The sequence below is a fragment of the Scomber scombrus genome, chromosome 2, assembly GCF_963691925.1.
Source record: "Scomber scombrus chromosome 2, fScoSco1.1, whole genome shotgun sequence".
Taxonomy (NCBI): Eukaryota; Metazoa; Chordata; class Actinopteri; order Scombriformes; family Scombridae; genus Scomber; species Scomber scombrus.
The window spans coordinates 5,081,961-5,098,565 of record NC_084971.1 but is presented as its reverse complement, the minus strand read 5'-3'; the positions used below and the strand labels follow the sequence as shown (position 1 = coordinate 5,098,565).

Sequence of the window (16,605 nt, the reverse complement as noted above, 5' to 3'; positions counted from 1 at the left end):
AGCAATCCAGGACCTTGGTTGAATCAATAACTAACAGTCATGGCAAAAAGCATTTTGAGTTAGGCTGGTATTTACATGGCTGTGATATTACATTGTGAGGTGTTTCTGTTAATTTGGCTATTGTACATTCTCACTATGTGCTGATTTTAAAGGTGCAGTGTGTAGAATTTAGAAGCATCTAGTGGAACACACGTGATAGAAATGGAATATAATATTCATTAGTATGTTTTATGTCTATAATCACCAGAAAATATGAAATGTGCTTTCATTATCTTGAGCCTTTATATCTACATAGGGAGTGGGTCCCCTTCCATGGAGCCCACCATATTGCACCACCATGTTTTTACAGTAGCCCAGAATGGACAAACCAAACTCTGGTTCTAGACAGACTTTCATGTTTTTTTTTTAAAGTTTCATAGTCACCGTTGGTTCTCCTATATGCTTGTAAGAGGAGCATGAGTTGGAGGGGTATTCAAGCTGGCTGCAATCTGCAATCTCACCACTAGATGCTGCTGAATCCTACACACTCGTCCTTTAAGGTGGATTTCTACTTCAGCTCATTTAAACACAGGGTTGGTACATACGGGCTCACACACTTGGGAAGCTGAAAGCCCTGTGCCATAGCCTGGGGGTTGAGTGGTGGAGGCTGGGGGCGCAGCGCGGGGAGCGTGGGCTGAGGGGCGCTCTGTAAGGGGGACTGGATCACGCCGTTCAGGCTTCCCAGCACGCCGTTCAAATTCAGCTGAGGGCTTCCTGCCAGGGACGCCATGAGCCCGCCCACCACGGGCAGGGCCGAGCCGCCCGCCTGACCGATGGCCCCCAGACCGTCGCTCAGACCTCGACCCAGACCGTTCAGCAGGGGTTGACCGAAGGAGGCGGGGCTCTGCTGAGGAGGAGGAGTGCTCTGGAAGGAGAGGGAGGAGCTACTGCGGGACGGACTACCAGAGTGGAGCTCCTGAAGAGACACATGACACCTGCATTTCAGCTATTTAAGTCTTATGCAACCTCAGTTTATGATGATCTAAACACATTAAAAGAACATAGTGATGTATCAGTGATCATTGTTACCATTATCATCATTGTACTGGGGCTACAACACAAAAAGTCTCTGCTACAAAGACATTTAAAACATAGTTGCTTTACACTGTTTGGCTATAAGTGTGTGAGATAGAGGATCTACAGGTTCTCACCTCAGAGGAGGTAACAAAGGACGTGTCATTAAAGAAGCAGCTTTTGGACAGGGGACTCTTATTGGTGCTGAGGGGGTCTGAGGAAAGGAGAGACACAATCACAGAGTAGAAAACGACTAAATAAAAGGTTTTAACTAACAACCATGTTTACTGCATCACAACTAATCTGACCAAAAATGCATTAGTGAAGAATGCTACATGTGGGTGGACTGTTGTAGGGAGGATGAAGGAGTGAAGAGAAACACAGATGAACAGTAGATGTAGGGGGGGGGGTGTATTGTGTGACACCAGAGGAATACTGTGTTTTTTTAATAGATGGAGGAAATGAAGAATCTGACCTTGGTTGGATGACAGGAAGTTGATCTGGGCAGAGGTGTGCATGGAGCCCTGGAAGGAAAAAATGTGTGGAGGGAAAGAGACGGCCAGCTCCGTGTTGAGCAGCTGCAGGCGCTCCCTCTTGGCCGTGAGGCTGAGGATCTGGTCCTGGAGGCGCTGGTTCTCCTGCTGCAGGGAGTGAAGCGACTGGAGCATCTCCACGACTGCAGGGGGGAAGGAGAGCGACACAAACGTCAACGTCATCTCGGTGGAGTAAAAAACGGCGTGTGTATGGTGATAAGTGGTGGGATGTGATGCAGGAAGGAAGTGTGGAAAAGGATAGTGAAGGCCAGTTTATTTTAAGTGAACTGTATGAAATGCTGGAGTCATTAGACTTCACTATATATCAACATCTTTTTTTCTGGGTGCATCTTTCTCTCCCTTATTTGCTGGCTGATGAAACTAACATACATTTTTAACATTTGTTCTGACTACAGTTGAATCATTTTTGTCTCTCAAATGAGATCTTTGAGACAGACTGTCCACACTGTTATTTAGAAGTGTATCCACATATCACTGACCTATCTGCATGGGTTGCTGTGCTGACAAAGTAAGTGTGAGTGACTATGTATTCCGGTGATGCAGCTTTCCGAGGCGGAAGCATCTATCGTCCCCCCCAAAAGTGCAAGCAGATGATTTATTTCAGCATCTGTTCGCAGACTGTTGTTTGACTCTGCTCTGATGCTCTGATGCTCTGATGCTCTGATGCGCTTCCGTCTCTCTGGGTTTTGACGTCGTTTGTGGTGTGTCGTGTTTTGCGAGTGATGCTTTGAAATCAAATTGGAGCAGCCAGATCTTCAGGACATGAAACTCATCTGCACGACTCTGACTGGAATTTTCAAACCGCCTCTGAATGTGACTCACATCTGATTGAACAAAGATCACATTTCACACGGTTTTCACTGTTCATACTTTCTTAAAATCTATCTGGATCCAGTCTGGATGTGCTAAAGAACCGGTTTGAGCTGGCAGTCTAAACAAGGCCTTTGAGTCCAGTGTAAAGGGTCTGCTCCCCCCACACAGGTGTTTCCACTTACTCTGCATGATTAGGCCCCTGCTTGGCGCTGGGCAGAGCTATGCTGCAAAATACAAGAGGTCACCACACCATGACTGTGTGTCCTAAAGGACTCTGTAGTTTCTACCTAGAGCTGCGTGTCCTGGTTCTTAGTGTGAAATATATACACTACGTAATACCCTTTAAAAACCAATGGCACAAAAGAAGTCATATCAATCCCAAAATGCATTGGGGGTGTTGGCAGGTTAAGAACAATACTATTATTAAAAGACACTAAGCTGCTACTAGAGTTCATTTTCAACACTATGACACAATCCTACTTACATTGACTAATTCCACTTATCTCTTTTATAAAGCACCACCAAAGCTATACAACTCAGAAATGAGACTAGAATCTGTGATCAAGTGCTGACATGAACTAGATCTGGTGTTACTTTGCAGCAAGGCCATCAGGTCTGAATAGAAATCCGGCTCCATCCTCTTAAGATGCTTTTTAATTGATTTTCTATGGAGCTGTCGTTGCAGCGTGCCCGGCATCGCAGTGCGGGAGATCAAACGCACTCTTCTCTCTCTCTCTCTCTCTCTCTCATTTCTGCAGTGTGGAATGGCCGTAAACACTCATTAGTCTTAAAACAAACTCTCCCCGGAGGGCACAGAGGAATATATTCAGGGTGGGGACTGTGGGATGAGAGTTAAGAGAGATTATGAGGGCTGGGGAAGAAAGAAGGGGTCGATATTGGGTAAGTGTCATTATGGGCGAGGTAAGAAAGGTTCAAAGATGTAATAAAAAGTAGAACATAAGAAAAGTGAACTAAGTTTGAAGGAGATATGGAGAATGATGACAGAAATGGAGCAAAGAACAGACTAGAAAACAAGTCAGCTGATGATTTCCCCGAAGAAGAAATGAGTCTGACTAAAAAAAAAACACTTTGCAACCTGGTTCATGAGACGGCTCGACAAAAACACAAGGAACATGAAGAGCTGCTTTCATTACTGCGGCAGCATCCTGAGCTACATTAATCACCTCTAAACAGCACCATGGGGTGTTTTCAGAGAGAAACTGCTCTATTCAAGTAAACAGAATAACATGCACTAAAGCCTGACCGATATATCAGTTAGCCCATATTATCACCAGCGCTGATATATTGGCCATAATATCAGATATATCGTAATCTGATATTACCCCCCCCTCCCCGACACACACACATTTATCTTGGAACCCCCCAGAGTTGGGATGTATTGTATCTGTTTAATACTGGCACTGAGTCAGGAGTATTCAGGCTCACTCACTGTTGACTCCCATCTCTCCGTTGCCGTGTTTCTCCAGCAGGAGCTCTATGTGGGAGCTGGCTGGAGGGACGTTCTCGGGACGCGCTCTGACTCCAGCGCCCAACCCGTCTCTCTGGTCAAACAGAAGAGGAAGACAGCTCATAGGAGACCTAGGTGTAAAATCGAGGGGGGGTGGGGGGGAGAGAGAGAGAAGCGGTAAGAAGTGAGTGCTGCAGTCAGAGTGGAAAACTACCAACCAATACCCTGCAGCTGTGGTTAGTACTCAGTCACACTTTAGTTAACCAGCCGCCGCTTTCCTGTTAGCCTGCTGCCGGTTACTGAAACAGAAACTGATGTGACAGCAGCGACGGTGCTGGGAAAATATATCCAAACTACTGTTCATGTGGTGGATGAATAGCATCTGAAACTGTCATTTACTGTCCTCGTCTTCTTGCTCCTCGCTCACTCATTTAAAGCGGCGCTGGGAGGGAAGTGTTAAAAAATCATGGTGTGGTGCTCTCGGTTTTACGTGGATAACGCTAATAAAGATGAAAAAAAAAAAAAAAAAAAAAGAGTAAAAGGATCAGACATACTGTGAGGAAAGACTCTCTCTCGGTGAGTTCCCCTGACACGGGAAGCGACAGTCATCGAGGTCGGACTCTAAGAACGGGGACAAAGAGTCGTCAGCTTCACTTCTACTTTACTTCAAAGGATGACGGTGCGTGTGTCATCAAAACGTAATGTTCGACGCACAGATATGTACGCCGGTTTCTGAGAAGTGAGAGAGCATTAATGACAGAAGGAAGTTAATCTATGAGTGGCTAACGCTTTTTTCTCATGAGTGCATCGGTGTGTCCTCTCACCTGGCAGTGAGGTCTGGGCTTGGCTCAGTAGTGGCGGCAGTGTCGGGGCTGTGGAGAGACAGCTGGCGAAAGGTTGCGTGGAGGTCAGACTGTAGGAGGTGCTGGAACCGGGATGGACCTACGGAGGCAGTGAACATCAACAACTGACTGACTAAGCAATCATCCACACGGTCTGGAAAAGACATTAGTGCAAAAAAAAATGTCTGCTCTTCATATGATGGTGACTTGTAAAATAACAGAAAGTACAACAGAAATATAAAGGAGTAAAAGCAGAGTGAGAGAGATGCAACATCTGCATAAAATAACCACTATTACTGATATTAAACAAGTCCACTGAGCCTTTTTCAGGCATCATCATTTTATTTATACAGTAGCACTTCAAGTAGGTCAAACAAAGCCACAGTGTTTTTTTCTGAACTGGTCCCACATGATGAGACATAACTGAATTATTTTTAGTGTGTGCGCAACACATTTCCCTCTGATCATCTTCCTCCTCTCTTTTTTTCTATGAAGTACCTGCGTGTTTGAGACGGCGTTGACTGACGGGAGGGACAGCGAGGAGACGTGGGATGAGAGGAGTCCTGAGGAGAGAGGGGTGCTACACATGCCCCCTCCCAGGGACAAGGAGGTGCTGCCCACCCCTCCGCCTAGGGAGAGAGGAGTGCTGCAGATGCCTCCGCCCAGCGTGATAGGGTCCTTGAAACTGGAATAGATACCTGAGAGGGAAAATGTGAGAGCGGTGAAGATAAATTAGAATCTTTTTTTTCCCCTGTATCTCAGAAGTTGTAAAACCCCAAAAGAGTACGACACGTAACCTCGAGCGTTCGTCTGCTCTGCTTGTGAGAATCGAATTTGTAAAAGTAGGGCAGGAAATCTACAAGTGGCGCGCGCGCACGCACGCACACACACACACACACACCACACACACACACACCGCTATCTAGGATAATATTTCTCCTCCTGCAGATTCAATAAACAGTGAGAGACACGTCGGCTAAATATTCTGAATTTTAAAACCGTGGTGGAGTGAGACTGTATCTTTATTTGTCCCACTTGGCTCTTTACTTCCACTGTCTTGTTTACTACAGTGTGACGGCCTGATACTGGATACAGATAAGCTGCTGCTCTGATGCTGACTTGGCACCAGCGTAGTGGAAATATTTCAACACTTCAGACTCGAGTTGCAAGATGAACACACCAAAGTGCAGGCAGATAGTGATTTTTTTTCTCCCCCCCCTACACACACACACACACAGGAAACTAGAGGGTTACCACACATATGCACGCACGCACCCGCCCGCCCGCGTAAGATTTAAAAAAAATAAAAATTCACCGGAGCTGAGCAGCGAGTTGCCTCGGCCTGTGGAAAAACTGCCGGCGGAGGACGAGGAGAAGGAAGAGGAAGAGGAGGAAGAGGTGGCGGGGACTGCGGCGGTTGTGGTGGAGGAGGAGGAGGAAGAGGAGGTGGAGGCGGGAGGCAGCGTGGAGGGGAAGGCCGGGTGGGGGATGGAAGATGGGCTGGTGTAGAGAGAAGGGGTGAAGGATGGGGGGGGTGGCGGCGGAGGAGGGGGGGCGGTGGCGTGTTGATGGTGGTGGTGGTGGTCCCCCTCCTCTCGCCTCTCTCGGTTCTTGCTGCCCCGCGGGCGGCCTGGACCGTGGCGGCTCTTCTTGTTGCCGCGGTGCCGGCGCTCTCGGGGAAGCGCCGGCAACGGAGGTGGCGGCGGCGTCGACGACGACGGCGCCTTGTCCTCCGGGCCCGCCTCCTCCAGGATGGGCGGCGTGCTCAGCTGGGACGCCTTGCAAATGGACTTGGAGGGCTTGTAGTCCCCCGACGACGAGGACGAGGAGGAGATCTTGCGGATCTTGCTGCTGCTGCCCAGCCCCGACGTGGACGTGATGCGCATGATGGACCCGAACGTGGAGATGGTCACCTTGTTCTCGAAGGGGCTCGAGTTGCCGTCGGACCGGTCGTGGCTTTGCGACGACGCCAGAGGGCCGTCGGCGGGAGTCAGCGCCGGCGGCTTGTGGTATTTGCCGTCCTCTTCTTCCTCCTCCTCTTCCTCCTCGTCGTCTTTGTCCGCCTCCTTTTCGTCGTCCTCTTCGTCGTCCTCGTCCTCGGGCACCGCCGGCCTCTTGTGGCGCTCCTTGCGGTCCTCGCCGCTGTGGTCGTCGCCTCCTCGGTCGTGGTCGCGCTCCAGGCGGGAGGAAGACGAGAACTGGTGGAAGTCCTGAGCTGAAGACAGGGAGCCGCCTTGGAGAGAAAAACAAACGCGTCATTTCAAATGAAAACTAATTCAGACTGGTTTCTTTTAATGAGGTGTGACTTGTGTGACTGCTGCTACATTTCTCTCTCTCCGTGTTCTACCTGTGTTGAACGGACTGGAGGAGCAGGAGGAGGAGGAGCAGCTCTTGCCGTTGCTTCCTGTCTTCTTGCTGCGGTGACCGTGGCTGTGTGAGCTCAGCTTCTTGGACTTTCCCTCGCTGTCCTTGCTGCTGTGATGACTGGAAGAGATCTGTCCCGACACACACACACACACACAGATCATAAAAACACAAGCATGAGTTACTATTTTACTTTCAAAGCCGACTCTTTTATCTGGAGTCACCTTCGTACCTTGTCTATACTGCTGGTGGTCACAGAGGGGCCCAGGCTGTCTGAGGACTTCTTGTGGCGCTCTTTCGGTCGTATCTTGTCCTTGTGACTCTGAACAGACGGCGACGTACGAGGAAGTAAAGCGTTAAAACCACATCCTACTGTGTTTACACAAGTCGCTCTAACAAAAACAAGCAAGTCCACAGCAGCCTGTGTGACACCTGAGCTTTGCTAATGACTGAAACAACACCTTCTTTTTTTAAACAACAGAAGAAGTCAAACAGGGTCTGACGTAACTCTTAGTTTCTGTTTCGTTTTCATTCATTCATTCCAGCTCAGCTCAGCGTCTGTACTGGACAGGTGGGTCATGAAGCAGACACAAACAAATGTCTTTCTGTTCTTTCTCTCACTTTGCTATGTTAAGGAGAACATTTTTGCAGATCTCTCAGACAGGAACAGTGTCTAGGAGATATCTGGCCCCGTGTTATGTTGGGATGGAAACACCATCTAGAGCACCTGTGTAGAGGCTCTTCAGCCCAGACAGTCTTGTGCTGACTCCGAGGAGAAACATGTTGTCTATATTTCATTTAAAGGCACTTAGCATTTGTACAACATGGTGTTCTGATGGTCAAACTCATTATTTTAGCTGTTGATATTTTTACACGACATCACCGGCGTTGCTAAGGAGTAACGCGAAAGTAATGTAACTAGTAGTGTAATTACTTTCCACGCGTGTTACTTTTTTCAAAAGTAACCAGTAATGTGTAATAGATTACATTTTTTGAGTAACTTCCCCAACACTGTTCAACACTAAACATGGAGAAACCTATAATTACACACCATTCATTTACTGCCAATCCAATATGTGGCTAATTTCATATTTTACATTAGGCCTGGGTAATAAATCAATATTACATTGATATCATGATATTTTATAGATATGGTCTTAGATTTTGAATATCATAATATGGTGATATAGAATAAGTGTCTTTTGCTGCTTTTAAAGGCTGCATTACAGTCAAAATGTCATTCTCTGAGCTTAACAGACTGTTCTATTATCTGCCTTTATCTACTTAATCATTATATCCACATTACTGATGATTATTTATCAAAAAGCACCAATAGTCATCTCTACAATATTGTCAAAATATTGATATTGAGGTATTCAGTCAAAAATATTGTGGTATTTGATTTGACTAAAGAGAACTTCACTGTTCACTGTATGTATTAAGTATATATATAAAGAAGAATTCACCCAAATTATGGGAAAAAAAGAGTTTTTTTCATGTTTTGGCTGCTGAGTCAGTGAAAATATACAAAGGTCCAGTAAAACTCTCATCAACTGGCCAAGTGGGCCAGTGGGGACAAAACGCTATGTTGGACACTGCCCAAGTTCTCAACTATTAAATGTTGTTTGGCAGCCGCACAAGAACTTTGTTCCAGTAAAAATAGTCACAAATTTGATCTAAATCCAAACTATCTGATAAAAGAAGTAAACAAGACTTCACATCTGACTAGACTTGTAATTTGATGCTCACTTTTGGTGCTTTAAAGGTTTCTGTACTCTTGGTAAGTGTAAGCTTTGTCGGAGCGCCTTGTGAGCCGAGCGGTTCCAGCGGATGGCACGTGATGGCAGCGTCCCTGGTTTGATTCTGGTAAGGGACCTTTTGCTGCAAGGTCATCCCTCTCTCTCTCTCTCTCTCTCTCTCTCTGTCTCTCTCTCTCTCCCTGTTTCCTGCCAGCCTCGATGCCATTTATTAACACAATAAAGGCAAAAAAAGCCCAAAATTTTAAAAAAGTACAGCTCAGTCACTTACCTTCCTCGGTCTGTGGTGGTGGTGTTTGTCTTGTGATGGAGAGGTGGAGCGGCCTCTGGGGTGAGTGAAGGTGCTACCTGTGTTTTCACTGGAGCGCAGCTTCTTCTGCTGTAAAAGCCAAAAGAAGGCAGTAAAACTTTAGAGTCTCTGAAGACTAAATGTTAAAAAAAAAACTGACACATGCTGGGCTTTTTTCTCCAAATAATGCCTTAAAGAAATAGTTCACTATTCTGGGGAAATGCCCTAATTTGCTTTCTTGCCGAGAGTTAGATGAGAACAGCAGCCAGCAGCTGGTTGGCTTTTCCTAAAGACTGGAAACAGCTAAAACTGGCTCTGTCCAAAAGTTACATCTCTTCTGTTTAATCCGTACAGAAACCAAAGTGTAGAAACATCAAATTTCACATGGGTTGAACATGGGTTATGTGTCTGAATATTTCTTGGCTGGCTTGCTGTGACTTTCTGGAGTCTTGTCGTCACCGTGAGGTTGCCAGGAAACCGGCGGAGACTGCAGGAAATCAGCCCGCCTGGCCAAGAGATAGCTGTACACATCTGCCACTGTACTGAATAATGACGTGAAAACAAAACAGCTACTCGGTTTGATTATTGGAGTAAAAACCTGATGAGCTACATGATAGTTATACATTGGTTATCATTATTAACCAGAAAACACCTTGCATTTACAGGAGGAGTGTGAGGGAGGATTTGGGGACAATTTACTCTCATTTCTGTAGCTTTTTCCTACCTCATCATGCACAATATTCTCAGGTTTTCCACCGTTTTGTGTAATAATGTCAGTTTACAGCCTCTGTTCAGTTGTCCTTACCATTTTATTGTAATGATGCTTGCAGTATCCGCAGTATTTGACGTTATCGGCTTCTGGGCCTTCCTCCTCGCACAGCAGACCGGCCATCTGAGCACTGGACAGGGTGACAGGGGTTAGAATACATACACACACACACACACACACACACACACACACACACACACACACACACACACACACACACACAGATGCCCCGACAGCGACACCTGTGAGCCTTTTTGTTATAACACAAAAATCTTTGTCCTTCACCTTTTACACTTGATTTGAACTTTTATATAATGATGAGAATCAGTTGCATCTTGGACCGAATCAACACATAAAGCAAGTGAATGAAAATGTAAAGAGATAGAGAGAAAGAGAGAAAGAGTGAGCTCTTTCAGAATGATTGGGATCTTAACTAAGACTTTGTGACACTGCAACAGCTCCCTGTGCATAATCCTTTGAAAGAATATCGCTATGCTGTAGACGGCAAACCCATGCAACCATGAACACACACACACACGCTCTCTTCCACATGCTTCCTTTAACACTTACCAGGTGACATGGAAAGCCTGTCTGCAGCCCTGTCTGTTGCAGGTCATGCAGGCTCCGCAGGCGGCCTTGCTCTCCCTCCCGTGGTCCTCGCAGATGTAACATGTCTTGGTGAGGCAATTGGAGACAGACAAAGGAGTTATGAATAAGTTATTATGATTAACAGGTGCTGCGTTAACCTGGGTGCGCATGTTCCAAAAACATGGTTGAAGGCTGTGTTGTGCGGCCTGCGAGCTCCCGGGGAACAAACGCTGGTGTTATTTTTTACAGTTAAAGTGAAGCGTTGTGATAGCTGCGCGGCGGAGATGAAAAGCCTCTTAATGCGAGTCCGGCCGCGGCTATAAAAATGATTAGGAAGTTTTGCTTGTCGGGACGACAGATGAGAGAGTGGTGGTGGTGGGGGGGGGGGTTTTCCCGACAACCGGTTTGCCGCAAAACTGTTGACCAGATGTTTGGGATATTGCGAAAAAAAGAAGCCGACGCTGAAGCGACTGGAAGTAGCTGCGTGTTTGCTTTTTTCTTTTTTCTTTTTTATACCTCAGACTTTGTGTCCTGATGAAAGATGATCTAAAAACGAATAGGAACAGGATGATTTCATGATAATCATTTTTTAAAAAGCTCAAGGCTGGAATCCTCACATCCTGCGTGAGAGCAGCATCAGCCTTTACTGACATGTAATAAATATAAGCACACACACACACACACACACACACGCCGCTTTTGTACTTCTTCCTCAGCTTTTTTCCCCCCATAGTGAGCCAGGCTGACTGGTAGTGGGGTTGGGTTGGAGGGGTGGGGGGGGGCAGAAGAGGCCTAGCAACAGGTGCGGGACAAAGGAACAGCGGGCTCTTTACCTTTTCTGCTTCAGCCCTCTTTCCTTTTTTCTCCTTTCTTTTCCTCTGTCTTCCTCTCTTCTCCTCCTCTCCACCGACACACACTCATGCACACGCACACACTCTCACACCGCTCCGCTCCTCAGTTACCCATCGGAGGATGCCGGCGATTGTAATAAAAGGGCCGAAGACATAACTGCGCCGGGCGTTATAAGAAAAGAAAAAAAAAAGAAAGAAAAGAGTGGCTTCTCAAGTTTTTCGCTGTCCTTTGTAACGCTGTCTAGGAATGCAGGCAGCAGAATGTGGATGAATGGCTCGGACGGGAGGGGAGAAAAAGCTGCATGCAATTTACTGTAGCTGACACAGTAATATGAAACCGGGCACTCAAACGCTCACATGTGTACATTTATATGCAGGCGCGCACACACACACACACACATACACACACACACACACACAAACACACATAGACACGCAGCATGTCAGCATCTGGCTGCTCAGTCCAGTGAGTCCATGTGTCAAATATTGATTTCTGTCTAATGCGCATTGCTTTAAGAGCCGCACTCTGTCTGGTGCATGATGGGTACGCAGCTCGCTCCCTCTGCCAAGCGCCACAACACTATAGAGACATGAAAAAAAAAAAAAAAAAGAAACGTACAAACGGATAAAGTTACAAGACAGCTGATGTGTGACAAAGCCCTAAATGGCCCGAGACTCATTTGCGGTTTAACAGTTTGCTTTACTGCGGTGAGAAGAATCAACATGAGTATAAAACGTTCCAGAAAAGAAGATTTCCATACGTCTAAACATGACTGTATGTGTGATGATGGATACGCCCGCTCTGTTTTCAAGAGCTGGTGTCACAATGTGTTTGTTAGGACTCTGTGTGAGGTCCTTTTATCTGTGTGTTTTGTCAGTATGCGGCATGGAGCATGGTTTTATTTTGAAGGGGGCCAGCGTTCATTTATCATGCATGGAGATTAAATACAATTAGAGCTTAAGATAATTCCCTGCTGGACATTATCAATTCATGAATTTCACGCGGGGGGTTATAAATAATGATTTTTTATAATTTATCACTTTATAAAGCAACTGTTTTATCTCTAAAATGTCAAAAACGGTTTAAAAAAACGACGCAAAAGCTCAAAGCGACGGTTGTTTCGTTTAAAATCTGAAATGATTATATTCATAATGATATTAAAATTGAGAGGCTGCAACTTTCTTCTGCTTTTTTTCTCCTCGTTTTCTGTCCATTGACTCATCGCCGCAGCGAGTCGTGAACTGTAAACGAGCTTTTCTTTTATGATTTGTTTTGGTTTGTTCGCTCGACCTGCCTCATCTAGTTCTGCTTCTCCCAAATTTCCCCACAGTGACTTTCAGCTACCTCCAGAAAAGAGCAGGCGTGACCTCCTAGCCGCATCGCGGGCTCTCGGCTGGTTCGGAGGACGTGTGGGTGGAGGTGGAGAAAGAGAGAGAGAGAGAGAGAGAAAGATAGAGATGTGGAGTGTGTTTTTCCTGTTAAGGGAAAAGCATGACTGTGCTGTGCTGTTTCCCACATGTCTCAGGCTGTGTTGAAGCTATTGTTGTTGGCCGAGAAATCTTTCTTCTTTTTATGATGGATGTCTCTTAAATGGGATTGTTGACACTAATGGAAAAACTGGTGATACTCGCTGTCTGAGTTGTGTTAGTACTTAGTAGTAAGATAGTGCATATCATATAGATGCCAATATAGCATCTGAGATTGAGTAAACTTTCTTTAATATATAAGATTTAAAAGAATTTTCCCAGAATAAAATATAAGAACAGGTACACAAGAATGTGACTGAGCATTTGGTGCAATTTTTGGGGGGGATGTGACACTTTTAAAACTTCAGGTGCAATACAATTCAAGTTTGACACTTCTTTTTGTGGCTTACTGCTTTTTAAAAATCTTTAATTATACAAGTGTGAAAAAACTGTCAAGTCTGGTCCCATCAGTGCTGTTATCATGCGTCGCGGGGACGTGAGGCATGAAAAGAAACCTGATATCCTAAATTTAAGTTTCCAGACTTTAAAGGAGTCCTGCAGACTAACAGCTGCTCGCTTCGCACGTCAGCAGCAGCGTGTGTGTGTGTGTGTGTGACAGTACCTTGATGTATCTCTCGTGCGGGACGTACTGAAGGATGATGGGCTCCATGGTGAGGACGCTGGCGAACTGCACCTCGGGGATGTAGAGGGCGCACACGACGTGGGCCCAGCCTGACGGGAGAGAACGGAGGCGGGTTAACGGGGGGAAGTGGAACGCTAGAGGGCCTGTTCTACTTCATGTGAGGAGGCTGTCCTGCTGTTTCATCATCAGAGCCTAGAAAAGCTGAGGTAAACAGCAGGAGAGCGAGAGAGACGAGCGCCCGCTTACCTCCGCTGTCCGTCCTCTTGAGGGCGCCATCTTTGTGGGGGCACAGCTCACACCTCTGCGGAGGGGGGACGGGAGAGCGTTTTCGAGCGTCAACACGCGAAGGCAGGGAAAGGTTGAATGTGTCATGTTGTGTGTGTCTGTGTGTGTGTGTGTGTGTGTGTGTGTGTGTGTGTGTTTGTTGGCATTACTCACCACGCGAGCCGCCCGCTCTTGTGACTCACACTTCCGACAGAACCACGGGCCGGTGGGCACCTGGACAATTCCGTAGCATGCTGGGAAACACACACACACACACACACACACACACACACACAGGTCAATGTCACAATTTCTTGTCATATGGTCATCCACAATTTTCCAACACATACATAATGATCAGATAAGGTCTACATAATGATCAGATAAGGTCTCACATATATCTCCTTTATTTTATAGTGTCATTAATATTAAGAGCTGCTTTCATCTTAAACACTTCATCCTTTAAAAGAAATCTCCATTTTTATCCACATGGGACTTTGATAAGAGGTTCAAATATGAATGAATGAGCTATGAAAACAACTCTCAACTCTAGCTGCTGTGTCAGCCTCTAACAAATCATTCCTTTTTTATATTTTATAGCACTTCATCTGACTTTTAGGAGGAAAAAGCAGCCCCTGCTTGAGTAATGTAACCTGCAGAGAGTCAAGCCCCCCTCATCATCAATCTACACCGACCTCAAGTAAGTTGGGTCCAAACAACAGTGAGAAATATGATCCTGGAAGTTAACTGCTCCCCTATTTTTTTTCTAGTTACATTAAAAAGCAACAAAGCAAAGCGAGGTACACAACGAGGTATCACAGTGTCCAAACCGGCGGGCCTAGCCGGGCAGTTTTTGTCGCAAGAAAAAAAAAAAAAAAAAGAAGAAGAAGAAGAAGAAAAAAAACACGCCTCTTGCAGTGTGTGGTGAACAGGGGCCAGACAGCCACAAACACACAGAACTGAAGTGCCATCAAGGCGCCATCCTAGCTCGGTGTCACCCCGCTTGGCCCTGCGTGTTTAATCATGTGTGCTGAGAGGAAACAACAAACAGCACGCCTACCTACCTACCCCTCCCACCCACCCACCCACACACACACACACACACACACACACACATACATACACAGCAACAAACACGCACGTAGACAGCGACAGACCCACCTACAAAAACCCGACTGACCCACCAGCACCTCTGGCTCCGGCTGCCTCCACAGCTGCCCCCGGTAATTACACGCTAACATGCGGCTAATGTTACCTTGGTGGACGGCTACGCTGCAGCCGTGTCCATCACAGTAAACCAACGGATTCTCAGCCCAGCCTCGCTCGTCTGAACACACGCAGCAACCTCCGACCATTTCCCGCATGCTGCTCCCATAAGAAGAAATGTATTTCACCCTCCCGGCAACGGCTCAAGACCTCGCCCAGGCCTGTCAAGTGGTCGTCCCGCACTTTAACGCCGCACCGGGCATAGTCGTTGGGCCGCTTTCGTCGCGCAGTTTTAGCGCAGCGGAGAGACGAAAATCTCGGCGTGGGGTTTGTGGTGCTGCCGCTGCTGCTACGTTTTTTCCGTGATGTCCTCCCCGTCCCCATAGAGCCGATGCAGTGCGCATGCTCAGACCTACTCCTCTGGGTCGGAATAAAAGTCACAGCAAAGGTAGCAAGTTATTGTTATTTTTAACACGGTGGCCCCTCTGTCAGAGCGCATTTTTAGGTTCTGATATGATTTTATATGATTTTATTATCAGCGTGAGGGAGCTATACTCGTATACCCGTCTTGTGATGAAGAGTATAGTTGATTTAGAGTAGTAAAACATGTGGATCAATCAGTCAAACCGCTGGCTGCGCTGTTTTACTCCATCAATTTTGTTTCAACAGCGCCATCTTCAGGATTTACACAGCAAAACCGGGCAAAACATTACAAGGTGTTTCACCATCCAGTGCCAGGGCCAGAAATCAAAAACATCCTCAGCGGTGGATAATATGATACACCTGTGTGTGTGTGTGTGTGTGTGTGTGTGTGTGTGTGTGTGTGTGTGTGTGTGTGTGTGTGTGTGTGTGTGTGTGTGTGTGTGTGTATTACTGCCATAAGATTTCATTTGATTTGATTCTGATTTGTTTATATTTTTGATTATCTGCAAGCAAGCAGCAACATTTATTTGTCTGTCATTAGTAGACCAATTTCTCCTTCTATTTCAGCCACGAAATAAAAATAAAAAAGCAAACAGATATATGAACTCCCAGTTTGTCAGTTAGCCCAGCTCCTCATTGTCAAGGTTTCATGCCAAAAAAACAAACTTTATTTGATTCCTCCGCTGCTTTCGAGGCCAGTGTACAGCATGGTGTCGTTCCAGTTAAAATACAATAGGCATGGATTTCATTTTGATCTTGGGCTGTCAAGTGGACTCCTATAATTCAGTCAGCAGATGTCACCAGAAGCCTCTCATTTGGACTGGACTTGCGTCATTGTTGCTTTATGACTCCTGTCTCGGCTGGCTGAGTAAACTCTGTCTGGCAGGCCGGTTTTATGGTGGAAATGGGACTACACATTCTCACACTCACACACACACACACGTTTGTACAGCTATACTTGTTGGGACCTTGCATTGACTTCCGTTTATTGTGGACATCTTAATCAAAAATCTGACCTTAACCTTAACATAACCTCAACCCACACCTTACTTCTAACCTTAAACAGGACCTCAGAAATGACATCTTGGGGGCTTTGGTCCCCATGAGGACAACTGGTCCCGACAAGGTCGGTGTTTCTACCAGAAAAGGTCCCCAAGAGGTACCAAAACACGAGCGCACACACACACAGTTTGGGCAGAAAGCTTTCAAAACTCAATTCCCATTTTTGTTTTCCTATATGTTTTCATGTCTCAT

At 46.2% G+C, this 16,605-nt stretch overlaps 1 protein-coding gene across 5 annotated transcripts in view; it reads right to left on the bottom strand.

Annotated features, from left to right (window-relative positions):
• Positions 1-16,605, bottom strand: part of LOC133992882 (protein AF-17-like) — a 54,524-nt gene that overhangs the window by 4,354 nt on the left and 33,565 nt on the right. For 2 of the 5 annotated variants that reach the window (XM_062431666.1, XM_062431682.1), the window contains exons 1-17: positions 14,978-15,112; positions 13,897-13,976; positions 13,705-13,759; positions 13,438-13,547; positions 10,480-10,583; positions 9,946-10,039; positions 9,123-9,230; positions 7,327-7,416; positions 7,078-7,225; positions 6,046-6,963; positions 5,229-5,428; positions 4,713-4,830; positions 4,443-4,509; positions 3,871-4,019; positions 1,529-1,729; positions 1,191-1,267; positions 585-955 (exon numbers count right to left, since the gene is read on the bottom strand). In XM_062431666.1, the coding sequence (XP_062287650.1) occupies positions 585-955; positions 1,191-1,267; positions 1,529-1,729; positions 3,871-4,019; positions 4,443-4,509; positions 4,713-4,830; positions 5,229-5,428; positions 6,046-6,963; positions 7,078-7,225; positions 7,327-7,416; positions 9,123-9,230; positions 9,946-10,039; positions 10,480-10,583; positions 13,438-13,547; positions 13,705-13,759; positions 13,897-13,976; positions 14,978-15,086 (2,999 nt within the window). In that variant the 5' untranslated portion in view covers positions 15,087-15,112. Of the gene's footprint in view, positions 1-584; positions 956-1,190; positions 1,268-1,528; positions 1,730-3,870; positions 4,020-4,442; positions 4,510-4,712; positions 4,831-5,228; positions 5,429-6,045; positions 6,964-7,077; positions 7,226-7,326; positions 7,417-9,122; positions 9,231-9,945; positions 10,040-10,479; positions 10,584-13,437; positions 13,548-13,704; positions 13,760-13,896; positions 13,977-14,977; positions 15,113-16,605 lie in introns of those variants that run through there. The other 3 variants (XM_062431674.1, XM_062431701.1, XM_062431691.1) reach the window with 3 other exon arrangements.